The 17,936-nt window shown below is 37.9% G+C and overlaps 11 protein-coding genes across 11 annotated transcripts; 5 read left to right on the top strand and 6 right to left on the bottom strand. All coding sequences in view use genetic code 12, as the record gives it.

The window, feature by feature from the left end:
- Window positions 1–994: 994 nt before the first annotated feature.
- ADH5 (Adh5p) lies at window positions 995–2,005 on the top strand (the record flags this gene model as incomplete). Its single annotated transcript, XM_036807932.1, has 1 exon — window positions 995–2,005. One exon carries the CDS (start codon window positions 995–997, stop codon window positions 2,003–2,005), a length of 1,011 nt encoding a protein of 336 aa, XP_036664720.1.
- A 176-nt stretch (window positions 2,006–2,181) lies between these two features.
- On the bottom strand, window positions 2,182–3,141 carry CCE1 (cruciform cutting endonuclease; the record flags this gene model as incomplete). The annotated part of the gene is made up of 1 exon (XM_036807931.1): window positions 2,182–3,141. One exon carries the CDS (start codon window positions 3,139–3,141, stop codon window positions 2,182–2,184), a length of 960 nt encoding a protein of 319 aa, XP_036664719.1.
- A 2,062-nt stretch (window positions 3,142–5,203) lies between these two features.
- CPAR2_800950 (uncharacterized protein) lies at window positions 5,204–5,413 on the top strand (the record flags this gene model as incomplete). The annotated part of the gene is made up of 1 exon (XM_036807930.1): window positions 5,204–5,413. The coding sequence occupies one exon, from the start codon at window positions 5,204–5,206 to the stop codon at window positions 5,411–5,413; it is 210 nt and encodes a 69-aa protein (XP_036664718.1).
- A 1,845-nt stretch (window positions 5,414–7,258) lies between these two features.
- On the bottom strand, window positions 7,259–8,893 carry TRM1 (tRNA (guanine26-N2)-dimethyltransferase; the record flags this gene model as incomplete). Its single annotated transcript, XM_036807929.1, has 1 exon — window positions 7,259–8,893. One exon carries the CDS (start codon window positions 8,891–8,893, stop codon window positions 7,259–7,261), a length of 1,635 nt encoding a protein of 544 aa, XP_036664717.1.
- A 133-nt stretch (window positions 8,894–9,026) lies between these two features.
- Window positions 9,027–9,395, bottom strand: TEN1 (Ten1p; the record flags this gene model as incomplete). Its single annotated transcript, XM_036807928.1, has 1 exon — window positions 9,027–9,395. The coding sequence occupies one exon, from the start codon at window positions 9,393–9,395 to the stop codon at window positions 9,027–9,029; it is 369 nt and encodes a 122-aa protein (XP_036664716.1).
- Window positions 9,396–9,545: 150 nt separating this feature from the next.
- On the top strand, window positions 9,546–9,800 carry CPAR2_800920 (uncharacterized protein; the record flags this gene model as incomplete). The annotated part of the gene is made up of 1 exon (XM_036807927.1): window positions 9,546–9,800. The coding sequence occupies one exon, from the start codon at window positions 9,546–9,548 to the stop codon at window positions 9,798–9,800; it is 255 nt and encodes an 84-aa protein (XP_036664715.1).
- A 72-nt stretch (window positions 9,801–9,872) lies between these two features.
- Window positions 9,873–10,865, bottom strand: CPAR2_800910 (uncharacterized protein; the record flags this gene model as incomplete). The annotated part of the gene is made up of 1 exon (XM_036807926.1): window positions 9,873–10,865. The coding sequence occupies one exon, from the start codon at window positions 10,863–10,865 to the stop codon at window positions 9,873–9,875; it is 993 nt and encodes a 330-aa protein (XP_036664714.1).
- Window positions 10,866–11,065: 200 nt separating this feature from the next.
- Window positions 11,066–12,145, top strand: CPAR2_800900 (palmitoyltransferase; the record flags this gene model as incomplete). The annotated part of the gene is made up of 1 exon (XM_036807925.1): window positions 11,066–12,145. The coding sequence occupies one exon, from the start codon at window positions 11,066–11,068 to the stop codon at window positions 12,143–12,145; it is 1,080 nt and encodes a 359-aa protein (XP_036664713.1).
- A 415-nt stretch (window positions 12,146–12,560) lies between these two features.
- Window positions 12,561–15,494, top strand: DAL81 (Dal81p; the record flags this gene model as incomplete). Its single annotated transcript, XM_036807924.1, has 1 exon — window positions 12,561–15,494. One exon carries the CDS (start codon window positions 12,561–12,563, stop codon window positions 15,492–15,494), a length of 2,934 nt encoding a protein of 977 aa, XP_036664712.1.
- A 95-nt stretch (window positions 15,495–15,589) lies between these two features.
- ARC19 (Arc19p) lies at window positions 15,590–16,158 on the bottom strand (the record flags this gene model as incomplete). Its single annotated transcript, XM_036807922.1, has 2 exons — window positions 15,590–16,102; window positions 16,156–16,158. 2 exons carry the CDS (start codon window positions 16,156–16,158, stop codon window positions 15,590–15,592), a joined length of 516 nt encoding a protein of 171 aa, XP_036664711.1.
- A 172-nt stretch (window positions 16,159–16,330) lies between these two features.
- CPAR2_800870 (uncharacterized protein) lies at window positions 16,331–17,869 on the bottom strand (the record flags this gene model as incomplete). The annotated part of the gene is made up of 1 exon (XM_036807921.1): window positions 16,331–17,869. The coding sequence occupies one exon, from the start codon at window positions 17,867–17,869 to the stop codon at window positions 16,331–16,333; it is 1,539 nt and encodes a 512-aa protein (XP_036664710.1).
- Between the last annotated feature and the right edge of the window lie 67 nt (window positions 17,870–17,936).

The following is a 17,936-nucleotide window of genomic DNA, read 5'->3' as shown; positions in this document are numbered from 1 at the left end:
AGGGTAGGTGTAAAAAAGACATGAGTAAAAATTTACTATTTATTTCTCCTCGATTCCCTCGAAAACTCGGGTATTGTGTCCTTTGCTATGCGACCCCAATATCTTTCCTCTTTTGGATCATGAAGCCGCAACACTCTTTGCCTAAGAATAAACAAAGATCACTTATGCCTCTTCCCGCATCCATGAGATTCCTTTCCGTGGGCTGCAAAAAAATGTGTGCCTCGGTAGTATTTTCTCAGTTTCGGCCGATCTTTTAATTTTTCCAAAGTGGTATGATTATTTCCTTCTTTTTCATGCAGACACGAAAAAAACATCTTTTGCTGCACACTGTTTACGGACTTGAATATCCGGGGTTATATAATTAGATCTTTTTGATATCAAGTACATTGTGGAATCTCTTTGAGGTAATTCTAGAACTTGATTTCCAGCACGGAGGAAAAAGCAAGAGGCTGTTGCGATGCAATTTTAAGGGTGATTATATTTGCTATTCTTGCTCTTCTACTCACTATAACGCTCTAGTCTGCAATAACGTATGTTTCTGCTTTCTCCACATTCAAATGGCATTTCTCTATTGTCTCTCGGACTCTAACTTTTTTTTGTGTCCCCTAACATCATGAAAATACTTTCGCCACGACAGGTGGCATCATGCTGCATATATAGTAAAGCAACTTAGCGCCCAATGCAACATCAATAGGCACAGCATAAAAATAATCTGGAGTTTCACCCACCGTCAAATATAAAAGCTAAAAAAAGAATGCAACTTAAAACTATCAGTTGCATTATTCACAAGGGGGTGTTTGATTAAACGGATTTAGTTTCTAACAAAAGAACGGACTATTATTTGAAATTTCTTGGGGTAGAACGCTACAACATACCTATAAATATCTGTTGTCGCTCTCCTTTTTAAATGTTTAAAACCATATCAATTTTGAAATCTTTAAGATCAACAACTTCAACCTCCCATTACAATTTATCAAGATCTTTATATCGAAGTATGTCAATTCCATCAAGCCAGTACGGATTCGTATTCAATAAGCAATCAGGACTTAATTTGAGAAATGATTTGCCTGTCCACAAGCCCAAAGCGGGTCAATTGTTGTTGAAAGTTGATGCTGTTGGATTGTGTCATTCTGATTTACATGTCATTTACGAAGGGTTGGATTGTGGTGATAATTATGTCATGGGACATGAAATTGCTGGAACTGTTGCTGCTGTGGGTGATGATGTCATTAACTACAAGGTTGGTGATCGTGTTGCCTGTGTCGGACCCAATGGATGTGGTGGGTGCAAGTATTGTCGTGGTGCCATTGACAATGTATGTAAAAACGCATTTGGTGATTGGTTCGGATTGGGGTACGATGGTGGGTATCAACAGTACTTGTTGGTTACTAGACCACGTAACTTGTCTCGTATCCCAGATAACGTATCTGCAGACGTGGCTGCGGCTTCAACTGATGCTGTATTGACACCATATCACGCAATCAAGATGGCTCAAGTGTCACCAACTTCGAATATCTTGCTTATTGGTGCTGGTGGATTGGGTGGAAATGCAATTCAAGTTGCCAAGGCATTTGGTGCGAAAGTTACTGTTTTGGACAAAAAAAAGGAGGCTCGTGACCAAGCAAAGAAGTTGGGTGCTGATGCAGTTTATGAAACATTGCCAGAATCCATTTCTCCTGGCTCTTTTTCAGCATGTTTTGATTTTGTTTCAGTGCAAGCTACATTTGATGTATGTCAAAAGTATGTTGAACCAAAGGGTGTAATTATGCCCGTGGGACTCGGTGCTCCTAATTTATCGTTTAATTTGGGAGATTTGGCATTGAGAGAAATTCGAATCTTGGGTAGTTTTTGGGGAACTACTAATGATTTGGATGATGTTTTGAAATTGGTTAGTGAAGGTAAAGTTAAACCCGTTGTGAGAAGTGCCAAATTGAAGGAATTGCCAGAGTATATTGAAAAATTGAGAAACAATGCTTATGAAGGTAGAGTTGTTTTTAATCCATAGAATGGGGGAGAGGCTAGGTTAAGAGGGAGTTGCGGACATAGGCTTGGTAATTGTGGAGTTACAGGTTGAGAAAAGGTTTTGGGGTTGATTGTTTTGGAGTTTGGGTAAGGAGATTATATAGCAATTGGGGGTTTTTCAATATGACAAGTTTTAATACTAGATGATGTAGCACATGTCTATTTTAGCTCTAGCTGATACCTTTCAACCACCAGTTGAATTAAACCCAAATGAAACTGATTAGCATCATTTACAAAATCAACAAAATTGCCATCAAGTTGGATATACTTGTGAAAATGGCCTAGATGATTCAATTGACAATTGATGCAAAGATTATAAAGCAACGAGTCAATCAAATCATCAGTTTTATCCCCCTTCGGTAAATGTAGATGCTCAAGTAGTTGATGTATTGCCAATGGCGCCAGTGTTTCATGTCGATACCCTTTTAATTGATAAAGTTTACCAAACCATGAGAGAATCAAATCACGTCGTATAATCTTGTTTGTCTTTTTCAATTTTGTATTTATCAGATCTTTAGTTATGAATCGATAAAGCCAAAAATGAATTAGTTTCATTGACGTCATGGGTATGACCAACGCTGGATACATTTTGGCCCAAATCAAGTTTTCCAATGTATGATTGGTTAAAATTGTCGGCAAGGTTTGTGCGTTATTGTTTGATCTAGTTCGTTGAATTTCCATGATTTTGACATTGGATAAGCCAGGTTGTAGTAGATCGTCAACAAGTTGGTTTGTTATGTGATTCAAGTATCGTTTATTGTCTAAAACCGTGTCTTGATGAAGCAATGGCGTGTAAGATGCGCCAAATTTTGTATCGAGATTGAGCTTTTCCCAATGAGTCACTAGAATTGGCCAAGATGAAGAGCTGGCTGCTGCTAAGGGTGATGTTTTGCAATAGGAAAAATTTTTGATTCCAATGTCTATTGCTAAGGTAGTTCGACGAGTCAAGTTGTGCCATTGAATTAAGTATAATTGGTATTGAGCAATGATGCCTTCAATACGTGATGCTTTAGTGGTTCCGAAAATCGGAGCCCCGCAATGTAGTGCTATGTCATTGAGTGCGGGTATCTTGTAACTGTGTAATTGTTTTGTAAGATTAGTTATTTGTTGTTTATTCATAAAATGTGCTTTGGTGGGATCTAGTGGTTGGTTGGAGTAATATTTTCAGTGAAATGCGAAAGGCGCGACATCTGCCATTACACAAAAAAAGTGGTCAAACTATCTTGAATTGAAACCAAATGCAATTTATTTCATGGTGGTTTGGTATAATTGCACTGGTGGCCGTTGTAATTATCCCACGTGCTGTTCTCAACTAGAATGAAAAAGACGCGTCACAATTAAAGATTAGTTTATTATAAATCCCCGCAGTCATACAAGTATAAAACTTTAAATCGCCTGTTAGAAAGACATAGCACTAAAATGAATCTTGTCGGAAAGACTCTTTAAGCTCGTAGACGTATTAAAAAAACGGGCTCCATATTGATGTTGCCTATGGAATGCATACTCGTGAAAAGAATTAATTCATACAAGACGACTGAATTTTCGAGACTTTTTGTTTGCAGTGGCGAATCTGTTGTCAAGTTTATTTCTCAAATAACCATGTGCTATAAATAAGTGAGCTTTTCTTTTTTCATCAAGCATCGTGGGTGATTTGAAAAAATAGTAAAAATTGTCTGCAATTCTCGAATGTGATGTTACACAAACTTGAAATTTACGATTACATAAGGTATTATCTGGCGCCGTTCCCTCAGATAATTCTACAGTCCCATGAGTCTAATAAGGTAAAAAAAAGGCTATATCAAATGCATTGGAGTGCACGTTCCGGCGATACAAAATGACTCAATTCAACTTTGAGTACCAACCACATTTTTTCCGAGGAAAAGAATTAAAGTCTCAATGTGAGCATTTTCTACTAGAACAAAGTATGCCATCTCACATCTCAATGTCGGTGTTTGGACACGCTGGTTTACTTGTGTTTTGATAACACTAGCAAGGTCTCAAAATTAATTTAGTTTTGATTGAAGTTGTACAAAATTTGTCAAAACGCAAAGTTCAAAAGTAGCTTTAAATTGTCGTTAGGGTTACTTATAATACTTGTGAAACCTTCTACTGTTGTAGTACATATTATTTTCCAAGCGGCAACAAAGTAGGTTAAGAGTAAAACTATCAAAGATCACACGTGCACTCAAGTGGTAAGTTGACGAAATGTTGCACTGCTTACTTTGTCCTGTGGTAATTATTAGTATAATGGTTGAATAATCTTCTCCACTTTTTGCTTTTCTAAGACACTAGTTTGAAAGTTGCATGATGCTAAATTTTTTTAAGAATCGGAAGTTAACTTCCCTCACTACGCAATAGATAGTAAAGCACACTAGCTATCCAATTTCGATGACTCAATATCCACTTTGAGGCTTTTAAGATTGGAAAGTGTGAAGCTAAGAAATGTTTGCTGATTTTTCATTGTAGAAGAAAAATAAAATGCAGAAAAATCTTCAGCCAAAGGTTATTTTCTTGGTTTGTTGCCGTGCTTTGTATTTTTCAACTTACGGTGCAGTTCTTAAGCGTACGAGGAAACTGAAGATCCTGATAGCAATTTTTAGTTTGCTGAATCAGTCTTTCTAACACAGCCGATTTAAAAACTAGACTTAAACCAACAGGTTGTAGTTAGGATATTGGCTCTTCTCGTATTGTTCACGCTTTTGTGTGATATCTCGGATATTAACAATTTGAAAAACAATAGGAATGCTAAACTTACAATCTAAATTGGATTTTGTGTTGAAGTTCTTTTCCTTCTCTGTACTTTCTATATAATCCTAAACTCTAAACACACGCTGTACACATAGACATACGCACATTCCCCTTTTGCCATAGCCCCGCCAAGGCCAAGCCTTGCTTTGTTCCTAATCATAAAACCATCCCCCTTTTTTTCTTTTGCCAACGTACACGAAGTGTACAGTATTCTGAATATGCTAATTATTGTAACTTACTTCTCCTTCCTATTCGAGGTTAAATTGTTGGAATTTTACAAGAAATTCGAAATTTACACCCTTCTGCGTGCTTTTCGGCACAGACTCTTCAAAAAGTTTATAAATACACCATCGATTCTTCATGAAATAAAACATAGCACCTGTTCTTTGATTTTCACTTCAACTTTTCATCAACACATTTTCATACATCTACAATGCAACACTCAATTGTTTTCATCACTTTAGCTGCATTCACCACTACTTTTGTCATGGCTCAAGAGGGAAATAAAACCATCGGCAACGATACGAATGGAAACAACGACACTACGACTACTTCAGCAACTGATCTTGCTGGTACCTTGAGATTGGGCACTGCTGGTACTATTGGTGCTTTAGCTGCTGGTGCCATCGCTTTAATTATTTGAGTTGGGGAAAAATCACGACTAAAGGAGAAGAAAGTTCAAGGGGTGGTGGGTGAGTCTACTTAACTAAGGTTTGTGGCTTCATTTTGTCGTTTGCTGTTAACAAATTATTGCTAATGAGGGTGTTGTGCTTGTATGCTATCGTGTGTATAACTTTTTTATAACTTATCTAATTTGTACTATTTGTATCAATGCATCTCCTCATTGATTTGGGTTTAATACTCAAATGCCCTCCCATCAAGGAGTGACCGACTTGCACTATATGAACTTATAATTGCATCACGCGATTGTTGGAGCAAAATGCTTCTTTCGTCAATAATTTATTTCTTTCTTGTAGCTTGGCAATTGAGTGTCCATCAAGAAATTGTAACAAATCTCAAACCAATGCAAAAGAGGCTGAAAAGAAACAACAAGGTATACTACGTCACTATGAAGAGAGAAATATTTGCTAATTTCGTATACCCCCTATGTAATGTATGCAAATTATCCTTTTAGTTGTGATAGCAAATTACTCATTTTTTTTTTGGTTGCAAAAAAATATAGAGGAACACTTTTTCCTCACTCTTTTACTACTCATCTCTGCAAAAGCAGTTACTTGAACCACGTGGTAATTCAGCCTTTGATGAGCTTTAGCTATAATAGAAACATTATTTACAACATTACCTTAATTAATTGCTCAATTACCTTCTACTTGGAATTAAATTGATTCTCCACTAGCTAATTAACCCGCAATACATGTAGAACAAGTTTGCAAGATACTAACTGCACGTCTGAGCAAATGAAACTAGAATTTTAAATACCAATAAATCAGATCCATTTCTCATTTGGGAAGAAATAGACTAATAAGCTGGGGAAAGTTACATAGCCTACATTCGTCAAAATCTAGTTCTCAATTTGTACCTAAAACAATCTTTACCTCTTGTCTAAACGTTTATTTCGAAATAGAATAACCAAATATTAATAACCCCCATCCATACTCCTTAAACTTACAAATTGTATACCAAAAACTAAGAACGTTAATACATGGACAAAGTGGCGCCGTTGTCAACTACAATACTGGGTAAATGTCGCCCGATTTGCGGACAACACAAAAGTTTAAATTCCTTTCAAAGAGCGGATTAAAGCATTGAAAATGGTTGAATTTGTCGACTAATGGTATCAAATCAAAAAAAAAGTACCCCTTCATTGGGTCTCTTGATCAATACAAAAAGAAACCAAACGATGTCATATGTGCAACCCGTATAAATCAAGCAATAGACCACATATCTGGCAAAAAGTTTGACAGTATCATTTCCACATACTACTTCATTATTGGTAAGTATTAATCCATGAACTGAATGTTACTGTAGTTGCATTTGGCTTTCGTCTTAAACTTAGCAACAAATTCGATGAATTTGTCAAAATTGTTTTTCGTCTCTCTTCTCTTATGGGTATCAAAACATGACACAGAATTAAAAGTCACATAGGCACTTGTCAAAGAAAGGGAAACCCTTGCTGCAAAAGGAATCGCATCGGAGAACGCTATTCAACAAGAGTTGGAAAATAGTACTCATTAGGGTGCATTGCAATTATCTAAAGCTCGAGTCGTTTCAAGTCGGTTTATTCATATATAAGTTCATATAATTTATGGGGAATATAATTCAGTATTTATATACTTCTTGTTAACAAATCGTGTACTAGAGGACGTATCTCTTAAAGAGCGTTGGCTATGGATTATTATCTTGGTTGGATCCAACAACACACTGCCTCCAAATCTTATCGCAAAAACAAGCCCTACGGCGCTACACTATCAGAGAAACGCGGTCTACAACATCTTAAAAGTACCGGTTTATTTCATTTCAAGCCTAGTTACTTTGGCCTCGCCATTGGACCCCAATTCTTTGTCGGATTCTCTTGATATCTAACCATCTTCACCTTTCGCAACTTCAGAATCTTGTCACTCTCTTCATTGGAAGTATCAAAATCAACGGCAACATCAGTTGCCAATTCCTGCTTTTTTAAGTAATTGAGTATTTGCGCACCAACAGATTTTTCATTCAAGTTCGGACTATAAGTTATATCTTGTTCCAATTTAGTCAACTTTTCAGTAATTTTTTCATTTAATGAACCTTCTGACTCAAATTTGGACTTCATTTCTTCAACATATGCCTTGTTTTGCTTGATTGTCCATTGACGAATAATTTCGAGATTCTTTTCCCATGGTATATCACTCTTAATACAATTTTTTTTGGCATGAGTCAAACTCAACTTGTAACCCATGTTCCCCACTGCTTTACTATATTCGTCAATTGATATTGGTGGTGATTTAAACATTGAACTTAAATGGTTCAAATTGTAAAAAAATGGAACCGAGTCTAATTCCGATTGTGTTAGGGTCAACATCCCTTTTATTCGTTCTGATGTTTTGTATGTTTGTTTATCGCAATTTTCATTAAGCTGAAGTATTTTATTGATAAACTTTTGGTTATGCAAGGGGCCCACAAACATTGGTCCAGCAACATTAAAAGTACTGCCACAGAATTGACAGTGACTGCTGACTTGACCCACTAACTTTGGGTACACGTACTTGTTATCATTCCGAATACCCAATGGTTGTGCAATTTTGTGTCCACATCCATTACAGCCAAAAGTTAGCATGGTTTCGCTAGCCAAGTTTTTCACTCTAATTGGACTTGTCTTTACTTTCACCCAAACTCGGAAATAATAATCAATACTTAAGCTTAACATTGGCTCAATTGACTTTTTGTATTTGGCTGCAGTGGCAGCAACCGATTGCAACATCAATCGTATCCCCACCTCATGGTTTGTTTCACTATTGATATATGAATTGCCGAAATTGTTCCCACCATACAATGCAAAGCATTTTTCAGGGTATCCACTGCCAGCTAAAACAGCAGCATCGGTACATGTAACCAACAACATTCCATCTTCCTCTATGCATTGAATTGCTGAATCAAGAAACGGGGATGCAGTACCGTAAGGATCAAGATCAACTATGTTGAATTTGTTTGTTGTTGATGCCATAAATTTTATAGCATCGTCTTGATTGGCAACAACCTTCCCGATAAGTTGATTATGTTCAATGTTTCTATTGATCGATGCAACTGCATCAGGAGATAAATCGTTAGCAACAATTTTGTAAACATTGGGGATTTCCAATCCATATCGACACGATCTCAACCCAGAAGCTGATAATGCTTCCAAAATAGTTAACCCGAGTAATTTGCGTTTTTTGTTTTTGCTTTTATTCTTTAATTCATTTTGTTCAGCACGAAGCTGATCGTATGCAATGATTGACAAAGTAGAAATGTCTCTATTGAATTGTTGGATTGGGTTGTAGAAAACTTCATCTTTCTTAGGGGTCAAAATAGTCGCTTTTCCTTCAGTGGTGTAATTGTATGGACTTGACTCGGTAGGAGTTGATGTGGCTTGTGAATGTACTGGATTTGCAGCTTTGACACCCTCTGTATTTGACGCTGGCATGGCGATATTCTTGAGTAATGATCGTAATCGTCGATACATGAGATGATTTAAATGCTTGTGCAAAAAGAGAAAAAAAATTATTCATGGAGATGCGCAATGTTGTATATCCGACCTAGGCGTAAACACACCATTCTTACATAACCTTCATCTCACACATATATTCCAATACTTGTAACTTTTCCAATGTGACATCCAGCCAATTCAACTCGCTAATTGATAAAGGCTCAATCGACTTGCCATTGTAAAATCCATCAATCTCTATAATGCTTCCCACATCAAAGTTCAAAGCGGAAATCTGAGTCTGAAGTAGTCCTTTCACGTTAACATCGACTGACTTAGTATCAATATTGGCAAGCATAGGGATCTTCCCCACAGTAAGGTTAAATGTGTTTGCATCGTAGTTGATAATTTGACAAAACATGCGGATATGTTTTGGCGCATGAGCTGACGCTTTTTGAACAAGCTCAGGTAGCAAGTTAGGCAGTACCACAATTTGCGTCATAGCTCATCTTTTGCTAATATGGTGATAAACAAAATACGGTAACCTCAAGAGTAGTTCTAATGGTCAAAATCGCATTTAGTTCAGAAAAGAAAAAAAGAATACCGAAAACGTGATATATCCAATCACCCACGCCACAAACTCACTCCCTACATGTCTACTGAACAATACAACATAACTGATGACGATGCTTATCTAGACTACGACTCCGACTACGCCTCCTCGTCTGGTGATGACTCTTTGCTACTGGAGTATGACGCTCTCTCCGCGCAACAACAATGGGAAGAAAGCATGAATCAAATACAAATGGTGTTGGGATTGGTATTGTTCCCATTGGTAGGAAAATTACTAGGAAGGCGGTTCAGCAAACTTATTTGGAGGCGATTTGCTGACTGGTGGTGGACGTAAACGGAAGCAGAGGAGGAGCTGTTCTAGGTAGAAAATAGATGCAAATACATAGATTTCATCACTTATTAATCACTATAGAGTATTTATCAACTGGGTAAAGTCGTCACTGATTTGTTGTTCAACGTATTCCCGAAACACCAAAGCCACAAATGGTTGAGTAATTCCATAGCTAATACGACGTAGTAAATTGTTGACATACCTCAAGTATTCTTCATTACCCATATTTGAGTCTTGTGAAGAAGCTGAAACTCCTGAAAATATCGACGACTCGTCATCGTTTTTCACTTTGGACGGCGATGAGGTTACACTGCCATCACCTTGTAGAGATTGTTGCAATCGACGATAAATCTCCAAAATCAACTTGAATGTGATTTTATAAATGAATAGATTATCCAACTTGATATTGATTTCCAACTTTTCAATGAGTAGCTGTTTTGAATTTAACTTGATGGGGGAAGAATTTGTAGCATAGGCACCACTGTTGCTACCATTGGATATCATTCGCTTTGGGGTATGTGGAGCAGAACCGAATGATGACGAAGTGGTACTGTCGCGATTGTAACTTGGCTCTTGTTTCACTGGTACATCAATATCAAAGTTTTTCAAAATCGTAACCATATTCTTGACAAAACGTACTTGGTATGGTGGCTGTAGCGATTGTGAGACTTGGCCAGAATTTATCACATGCTTCACTGATTGGTCAGCTGCTGGCAGTCTCAACACTTCTTCTTTTAACCCCGATGGTGTTGCTGTCCTGCGTTCCTGTATACTGTTTAGTTTATTCAAGTATCGCTTTTGTTGTAGATTTTGTTGTTTGTAGATTTCTTCTTCTGTTTGCAAAGCCTTGAGTAAGTTACCTAGTGATATATTTAGCTTCAACAATTTGCTCGCTTCGATGGGAAATTTAAGCGGCTGATCATTCAACTTGATAAGGTCTTGGTGATATATTTTGTAAACATTGAGAAAATGTGTGGTACGATCTGAACTGAATGGAATTGACTCTAAGAGTCCTTGCACATATGCAATCTCTTCATCGAGAATTGCCGGATGCAGTGTAGTTGTCATTTGTAAGAAGTGAAGCTGCTAGAAGGTTTCTTTTGATGGTATTAGTTATTTGCGCTTTGTCGTTCCACTTCTGCTCGTCAAAAAAAAAAAAAAAGTAAGTGTGATGTTGCACTATGATCCTGTTCCTTTCCTAATTGGGACAATAAATTGCACGCGTTGATCAAAAAATTTTGAAGAAAACCTGTTCAACCCAAAAAGATATGCTCTTTAGACTTATACTTGGTATAAGTATAACGTCATTGTTATTGACTATTCTACTCATTTTTGGGGACTCGCCGAGTTTTAGAAACACCCCTGTACAACATGCAAGAGTCCAGTTGTTCACTGTATTTGGGAAATTGAGCAATTTCTACAACTATATTGATAAAAGAACAGACGGCAAATTCATTCAATATTTTGGATGGTTGGTACCCATTGGATATGTAATTGTGCTAACTATATGTTTCCAACAGTTTTGGGTCAAGACAAAGCCAATGATTGATATTGGTCAGATAAATATGAGTTACATTCTACTATCAATGGCCTTGACCTACGGATCTACTATACTTTGTGCATTGAGCGATCCAGGTACAGTCACTATCAAATCAATAAAGTCGTATCCCTATCTTCCGAACCAATTGATATTTTTCAGAGACAACAAGTGCAACACTTGTCAAGTTCTGAAACCAGCAAGGTCAAAACATTGTTCAGTTTGTGGTCATTGTTACTTGTTGTACGACCATCATTGTGTATGGGTAAATAATTGCATTGGATGGAAAAACTATAAATGGTTTTTCCTTTTCCTAGTTGCCAATATCAACATGCTTGTGTATGGAGGTATTCTATGTTACCAGGCGTTATCATCTCATTTGACACAGTTGACACAGTTGTGGAGGGTGATTACAAAAACAACTGATGCTAATAAAGTTACAGGGATTTTTCTCATTCTCTGTTCAATCTTTAGTCCAGTTGTTGTACTATTTACTGGTTTACACTTGCGGTATATCTATTTGGGGGTTACTACTAATGAATTGGACAAATGGGGCGAAGTCGAGTATCTTGTGGACTTGGGACTGTTGTACAAAGTATCTCCTAGCATCGGGAATGAGACTTTTGTTGAGAAAGCTAGGGACTCAACTGGGGCTATTGTATATATAAGTTTGAAGGATGAGAGGATTTTGATCCTGGAAGCCACTGTCTCGGGTTATACGCTTACACCAGTAAATTCTGTCGTTGATGATTTGGTTAACGACTATGATCGTGGATTTTGGAATAATTTTAAGGATAGAGTGCTAATCTAAGTTGAGTCAGAGCATTACAATCATTTTATTGTGTAGATTACCCCCCCAACTTTCACCACTTTGGATGTTGTCACACCTTACTCCAAAAGCAGTTTCTTTACATTTGGTTTATAACTTTAAATTAAGTTTTTACAGATATTATTCCTCAATTCCAGAAAACTCCGATTTATTTAACATTTTAAGAGTTGTGAATGGGGGTTTAAATTGTTAGTAGAGTGAGGGATAAAAATAATAAAATTGTTATAGTGTAGAGTAAGTTAGTGAGAAGTGAAAAAAAAAAAAACAATTGAGATAAGTTTTTTTTGTCGTAATTGTCAAACAGGTTCAACTCAGCATACCTTTTCAACACGTTAGGGACCCGTCTTACTGCATCCCTGTCACTGACACAGCAACTAGGGTTTAGACTAAATTCCAAATGGTGGCCCAGAACCTTTCAAATAATGGTGATTCAAGTCTGAGTGAAAGTAGGAAGCAAGATGAAGAATATACAAATCCACAAAACCAGTCCGCATCCCACAGCCATATTACGTCAAATTTGAAAGAAGACAAGGATAATTTAAACGAGTCGTATGATGACTCCAACTCTTACAATGAAAATAACCAAGCACAAGATAATGCAGTCGAACCAAAGTATCCCCACCACTATACGCCAGAAGCCACACTGGATCCTCCACATCTCTTCAACTCCAGCAATCAAATCAATGGCACATATGGCAACCAACAATCAAGACCTCCTACAACACAACCAAGTTCAGGTTACCTCGATCCTCAATGGGGAAATATGATGTTTGATCCCAGTGCAGCCGATTATTTGTACGACATTGAATTACCATCACACCTATCACAATCAGGAAACAACACGGGAAGCAATGATACTAATATCATGCACCACATACAGTACCAGAATAATGTACATCCAGAAGTGAACAATTCTCCTGCTCCGGAAAGTTTCAGCAATCAAAACCAGCGCGTTTCACTACCCTACAGGGAGGATACATTAAGCCAGAGCCAGCTGCCCCAAACAACTTTATCTCAGCAACCAAGAGATTTTACTCCAAGTGTGGCAGCTCCACATGGACCCAATTCGTCAAAACCAACAAAACAACGACGCCCCTGTGATCAATGCCGAAGACGAAAGACCAAATGTGTCATTGTCCCTAATACAAACAACTGTGTTCAATGTGAGGCAAAACAGTTAACATGTACATACACTACTCCCGCTGCGAAAAGAAAATCATCGGAACTAGAACTGGATACTCAAAAGAGAGGAAGACCCAATGTCGCGGCACCTGTTGAAAATAATCGAATACCAGATGTGCCAATACGAGAGGTGGCTCCTGTTCAAGATTACTCTGCCATGAACAACTCCTTACTTAAAAAGACATTGTCCTTGCAATTCCCTCGCTCGAGTTTCTATGTGGGACCAACCAATTACTTGTACGATGTCAACTTGTTGAATCAAATTATTGATAACCGTAACAACAATAACAATCCAAGTGGCGCTGCAAAGATTGAACAAGCAAGTTTAAGCAGTTCTATATCTTTGAGAAAAGTTAGCGATAAGGTGCATTTCGTCTTGAAAGACGATCAGTCACCTCAGTCCTACCAAACCATGTCAAACGATGTTGATACCATTGAAAAACTCATTTCTCCCCATGGGCAAATCTTGATTGATTTGTATTTCAGAATCATCCACCCATCGTATCCAATTGTGCATAAAAAGGTCTTTTTGGAGAAGTATGCACGCACACATCGAGAATTCACTGCGCCCTTGATAGCGGCTGTGTATGTGCTAGCAATTCAGTGGTGGGACTATGATCCACAATTGAATCGATTCCCTAAACCCAATGTGGAACTCATACTAAAAATAGGGCTCAAAAACTATCTTCAAGAGATCCTTAAACGACCAAAATTGAGTGCTGTCCAAGCAGGATTACTATTATTGCAATGCAAACACATTATCAGCTGCAAAGCTACAAATAACCAAGTTCAAAATAGTGGCGACGCAGATTACTCGGAATGGGTTCTTTGCTCTCAAGTTGTCTCACTAGCCGAAGAGCTAGGGCTCGGTTTAGATTGTAATAATTGGAAATTACCGAAATGGGAACGAGGCTTGAGGAAACGGTTAGCTTGGGCTGTGTACATGGAAGACAAGTGGCTTTCATTGAAAGATTCCCGACCATCTCATATCAATGAGAACAACTGGATTGTTTTACCACTCTATGAGGTGGATTTTCCTGATAAACATGGAGATGGAGATTTGAAAGAAGGGTCGTCAGATTTGGACACTGGAAAGAAAGTATTTACAAATCTAATTGAACTATCCAAGATTTTGTCGGAAATATTGGATCAATTCTACTCAATGAAGGCAATGAGAGAAATCACAAACATTAGCGAGGTGTTGAAGTTGGCTAAACCGTTACAGTTGCAACTTCGAAACTGGTTTTATTCATTGCCGAGCGAGTTGCAAATGAACTTGGTCCAACCAAGAAAATTGTGCTCCAATGGGTACTTACACTTGGCTTATTTTGCCACTGAATTGACGTTGCATAGAAAGATCACCACGATCATTTATCAACAAACAAATGCTGGTGACCCACCACCACCAGAATTGATCAATGTGTGTCGATCAGCAGCAAAAACCCGTTTACTAGCTTCCATTGAGTTTGTTCGTGACTTGAAGCCCGAGCATATTCATTCCTTTTGGCATTCTTCGTCGTCGTCTAATTTTACCTTGATTGGTACATTTGCAGCAATTTTATTCATATCGTCGCCAACGCAAGAAGAAGCAAATTTTTATCGAGATCAAATATTCAATTATCGATGGATTTTGAAGATTTCTTCAAAAGGATTTGACCAAGTTGCTGAGGCGTTATCTCAATTGGATTTGGTTTTAGGCAATATACCAGGTTTGCTCAATGATAATGTCGACATGCCAATGGTCTTGCCCAATGTCCAAGATCAACAAATTATGCCACCAACGAGTCAAAGTAATAGTCCATTCGCTGTTCCTCAAAGTCAGCAACCGCAGCTGCAACAGCTGCAGCTGCAGGTTCCAAGCGTGGCGCTGCGTCCAAATGTTTCCTTCAATGGTAACCCCACCAATCAACAAAAGATGAGGATGCCGTCCAATTTGCGAGAGTCACCCTACAACTCTCCTCAAAGTTTTTACACGCCACCTTTTGTTCCTTCTCCACAAACCAGAGCTGTCAATTCACCTCACAACTCTCAAGGAACTACATCGCGAGCAGTGTCACCGAAAGCCTATGCCAATAGGGGCTCAAACTATACTGGCCAATCTCCTCATTCATCCGTTGTCACCAAGTCACCAGAGTCAACTACAAAGTAAATTAGAAGAATCTGTAACACTATTATGTATATCAACAAACTCTAACACACTACTTTTTGCGAATCCTTGTGTTATACGATACTGGGCTCCATTTCTCAATCAAAAGGTATCAAGAAGGATTCAGCAACAACTCTAGCTCTGGCATTCAAAAACAACTTCATCTCACTAATCTCCTTGTCAACATCCTCCATAAATTCAATTATAAAATCAACCAATTTATCCTTTAGCATTTGTTCGGTATGGAAATTAGTAATCAAGAAACTGATATCATACCCTTTAATTGGAACTCTCCTCAAAATGAAAAAACTCTCTGCTCTAGAAGTCAAGAATCGAGTGAATTTATGCACTAGAATCTGTTCAATTTCATCAGCTTGCTTTATCTTGATCGATACCCGAACTGAATTTATACTAGGTTCAATTAAAATCTTTTCATTTTCATTACGGGCAATATGCATGGGATTGAGGATGAGTTCAGGATCATGTACACGAGTCACTTCCACCTCCGGTCTATTGTGACGTTCAACCAATTGAGATGAAAAATCTTGTAAACATATGGCGGCGGTGAGTGAGGACCTGACGGCAGTCAAGTACGGTTTTAATGATTGTGACTATCAATGTTAGTAATGATCGGTCAAAGATATTTCCTGAAGTTTGTACATACCATTGTAAAGAAAGCTGGATGGTGGACTAAGCTACTACCGGCGACTTTAGGTCTAGCTGCAATATTGCGTTGAATTTCTCAATTTGAGCTCAACTTTAATTCCGAACAAAAGAAAAAAGAGAAAATAGAAAGATACATTTGTTTTTTTTTTGCAATATACACGACATACCTCTCTTTAATAGTTCATCTTTTTTGCTGGTTTCTTCACCTTCTTTGCTGCAACGGCAAGAGAACCAGCATCGACCTCTGAAATACCTCTCTTTTTAACAAGTCTCTCCTTCATTTCATTTTCATCTCTAAGCGTCTGGTATATTTCAAAAATTTCATTGTTGGAATCATCTCGATTCAAATCAAACTGCGAAAGCCTGTCATCTTTTACTTGTTTGAGCTTCTCCATGAACGCCTCTTTTGATGCCCACACGCTTTGACCAAGTTCGCCTTTTTTAGTCAAGTCATTGACAACTGCCTCAATCATATCCTTCCGCAATTTCAACACCTGCTTTTTCTCATCAATAACGTCCCAAAATAATTCCAACGGCGTAGACCCATTCCTACCACATAACTCAATAAAAGCATCCTCATTTTCAATAAGATGAAAAACATCGTGAAATCTTGTCTTCGCGTCTAAGTTAAGTGTATTTAAAAGTGAACGATAATTTTGACGTGCTCTGCGATCATTTCGATAATTGATCTTTTCTTGGCTACTAATTTGCTTTTTGAGATTGTCAATTATTTCTGGATTCAATTTTGACTCGTATAGCTGTAGTATGTCTAATTCATTCAAATGCTTAAAATGTTTATTCTGCTTGAAACGAGGGTCCTCTACCAAATTTGAGTAAAGTTCTTGAAAATCTGCTGCTTTCTGGACTAAAGCACTATTGATCAGGTGAAGATAATGGTATAATTCGTCAGATGCTTGCTTCTTTTGTCTCTGGGATTCAGTATCATGCTTTTGCTTTATCTCGGTTAGATACTTGTAAAACATCTTGGCCAAATCAATGTCTGGCAACATTGAATGCTTGAAAATTGGGTTCTCTTCCTTCATCAATTTCTCACGTAAGCTTACCCATCGAGTCTTGTAATCTAGCTTACCGTCTTTCCTCAATGATTCCAACTCGTTGATGAAGTTGATTTTGAAATGCTCGATGACATTGGTCTTGTTCTTAATTTCGTCTTCAAATCGTTTAACGAGATACTCCTCATATAATAACTTTCTCTTCAAGGGACTGTGGACAGCCCAATACTCAGGCTTACCGACTAATTTCCTCATAACAGTTTGGAAAGACCACGTTGAATCGACATCATTATCTTTCAACAACTGAACAAACATCTCATCTTCTTCTTCTTCTGAGAGATTAGTAGGGAGCGTCATACTGGTAGGTACTTCCACTGGTTCTTGTTTGAGGGCTCGGTCTATCGCTTCTTCTTCTTCTTCTTCTTCTTCTTTTCCTTTTTCTTCCTCCTCTTCTTCATCTTGTTCTTGCTTGTTCAGCGGACTGCCTTCTTCTGGTTCTGCTGGCTTATCCCAAGTAGTTTCTCCTGTTGATTCATTGTAGTAGTACGTTCTCCCATCATCCGTTGTATATTCTTGCCAACCGGAAGTTGAAACAACAGCTTCCTCCCCCTCTGGCAATGTCCAGCTAGTCTCTTCTGTCTCTTTATTGTAATAGTAAGTTTGCCCATCTTCAGTCTTTAATTGCTCCCATATAGGCATGGCTGAAATGTGGGGATGATAAATGAGGTTGGGTGGTGTGTGCAAGGTGGGGATGGACTTACGATGG

Source organism: Candida parapsilosis, contig 005807 (assembly GCF_000182765.1).
Source record: "Candida parapsilosis strain CDC317 annotated contig 005807".
NCBI lineage: Eukaryota > Fungi > Ascomycota > Pichiomycetes > Serinales > Debaryomycetaceae > Lodderomyces > Lodderomyces parapsilosis.
Note: the sequence above shows the minus strand (reverse complement) of the source record. Positions and strands in the feature narration are given on the sequence as shown.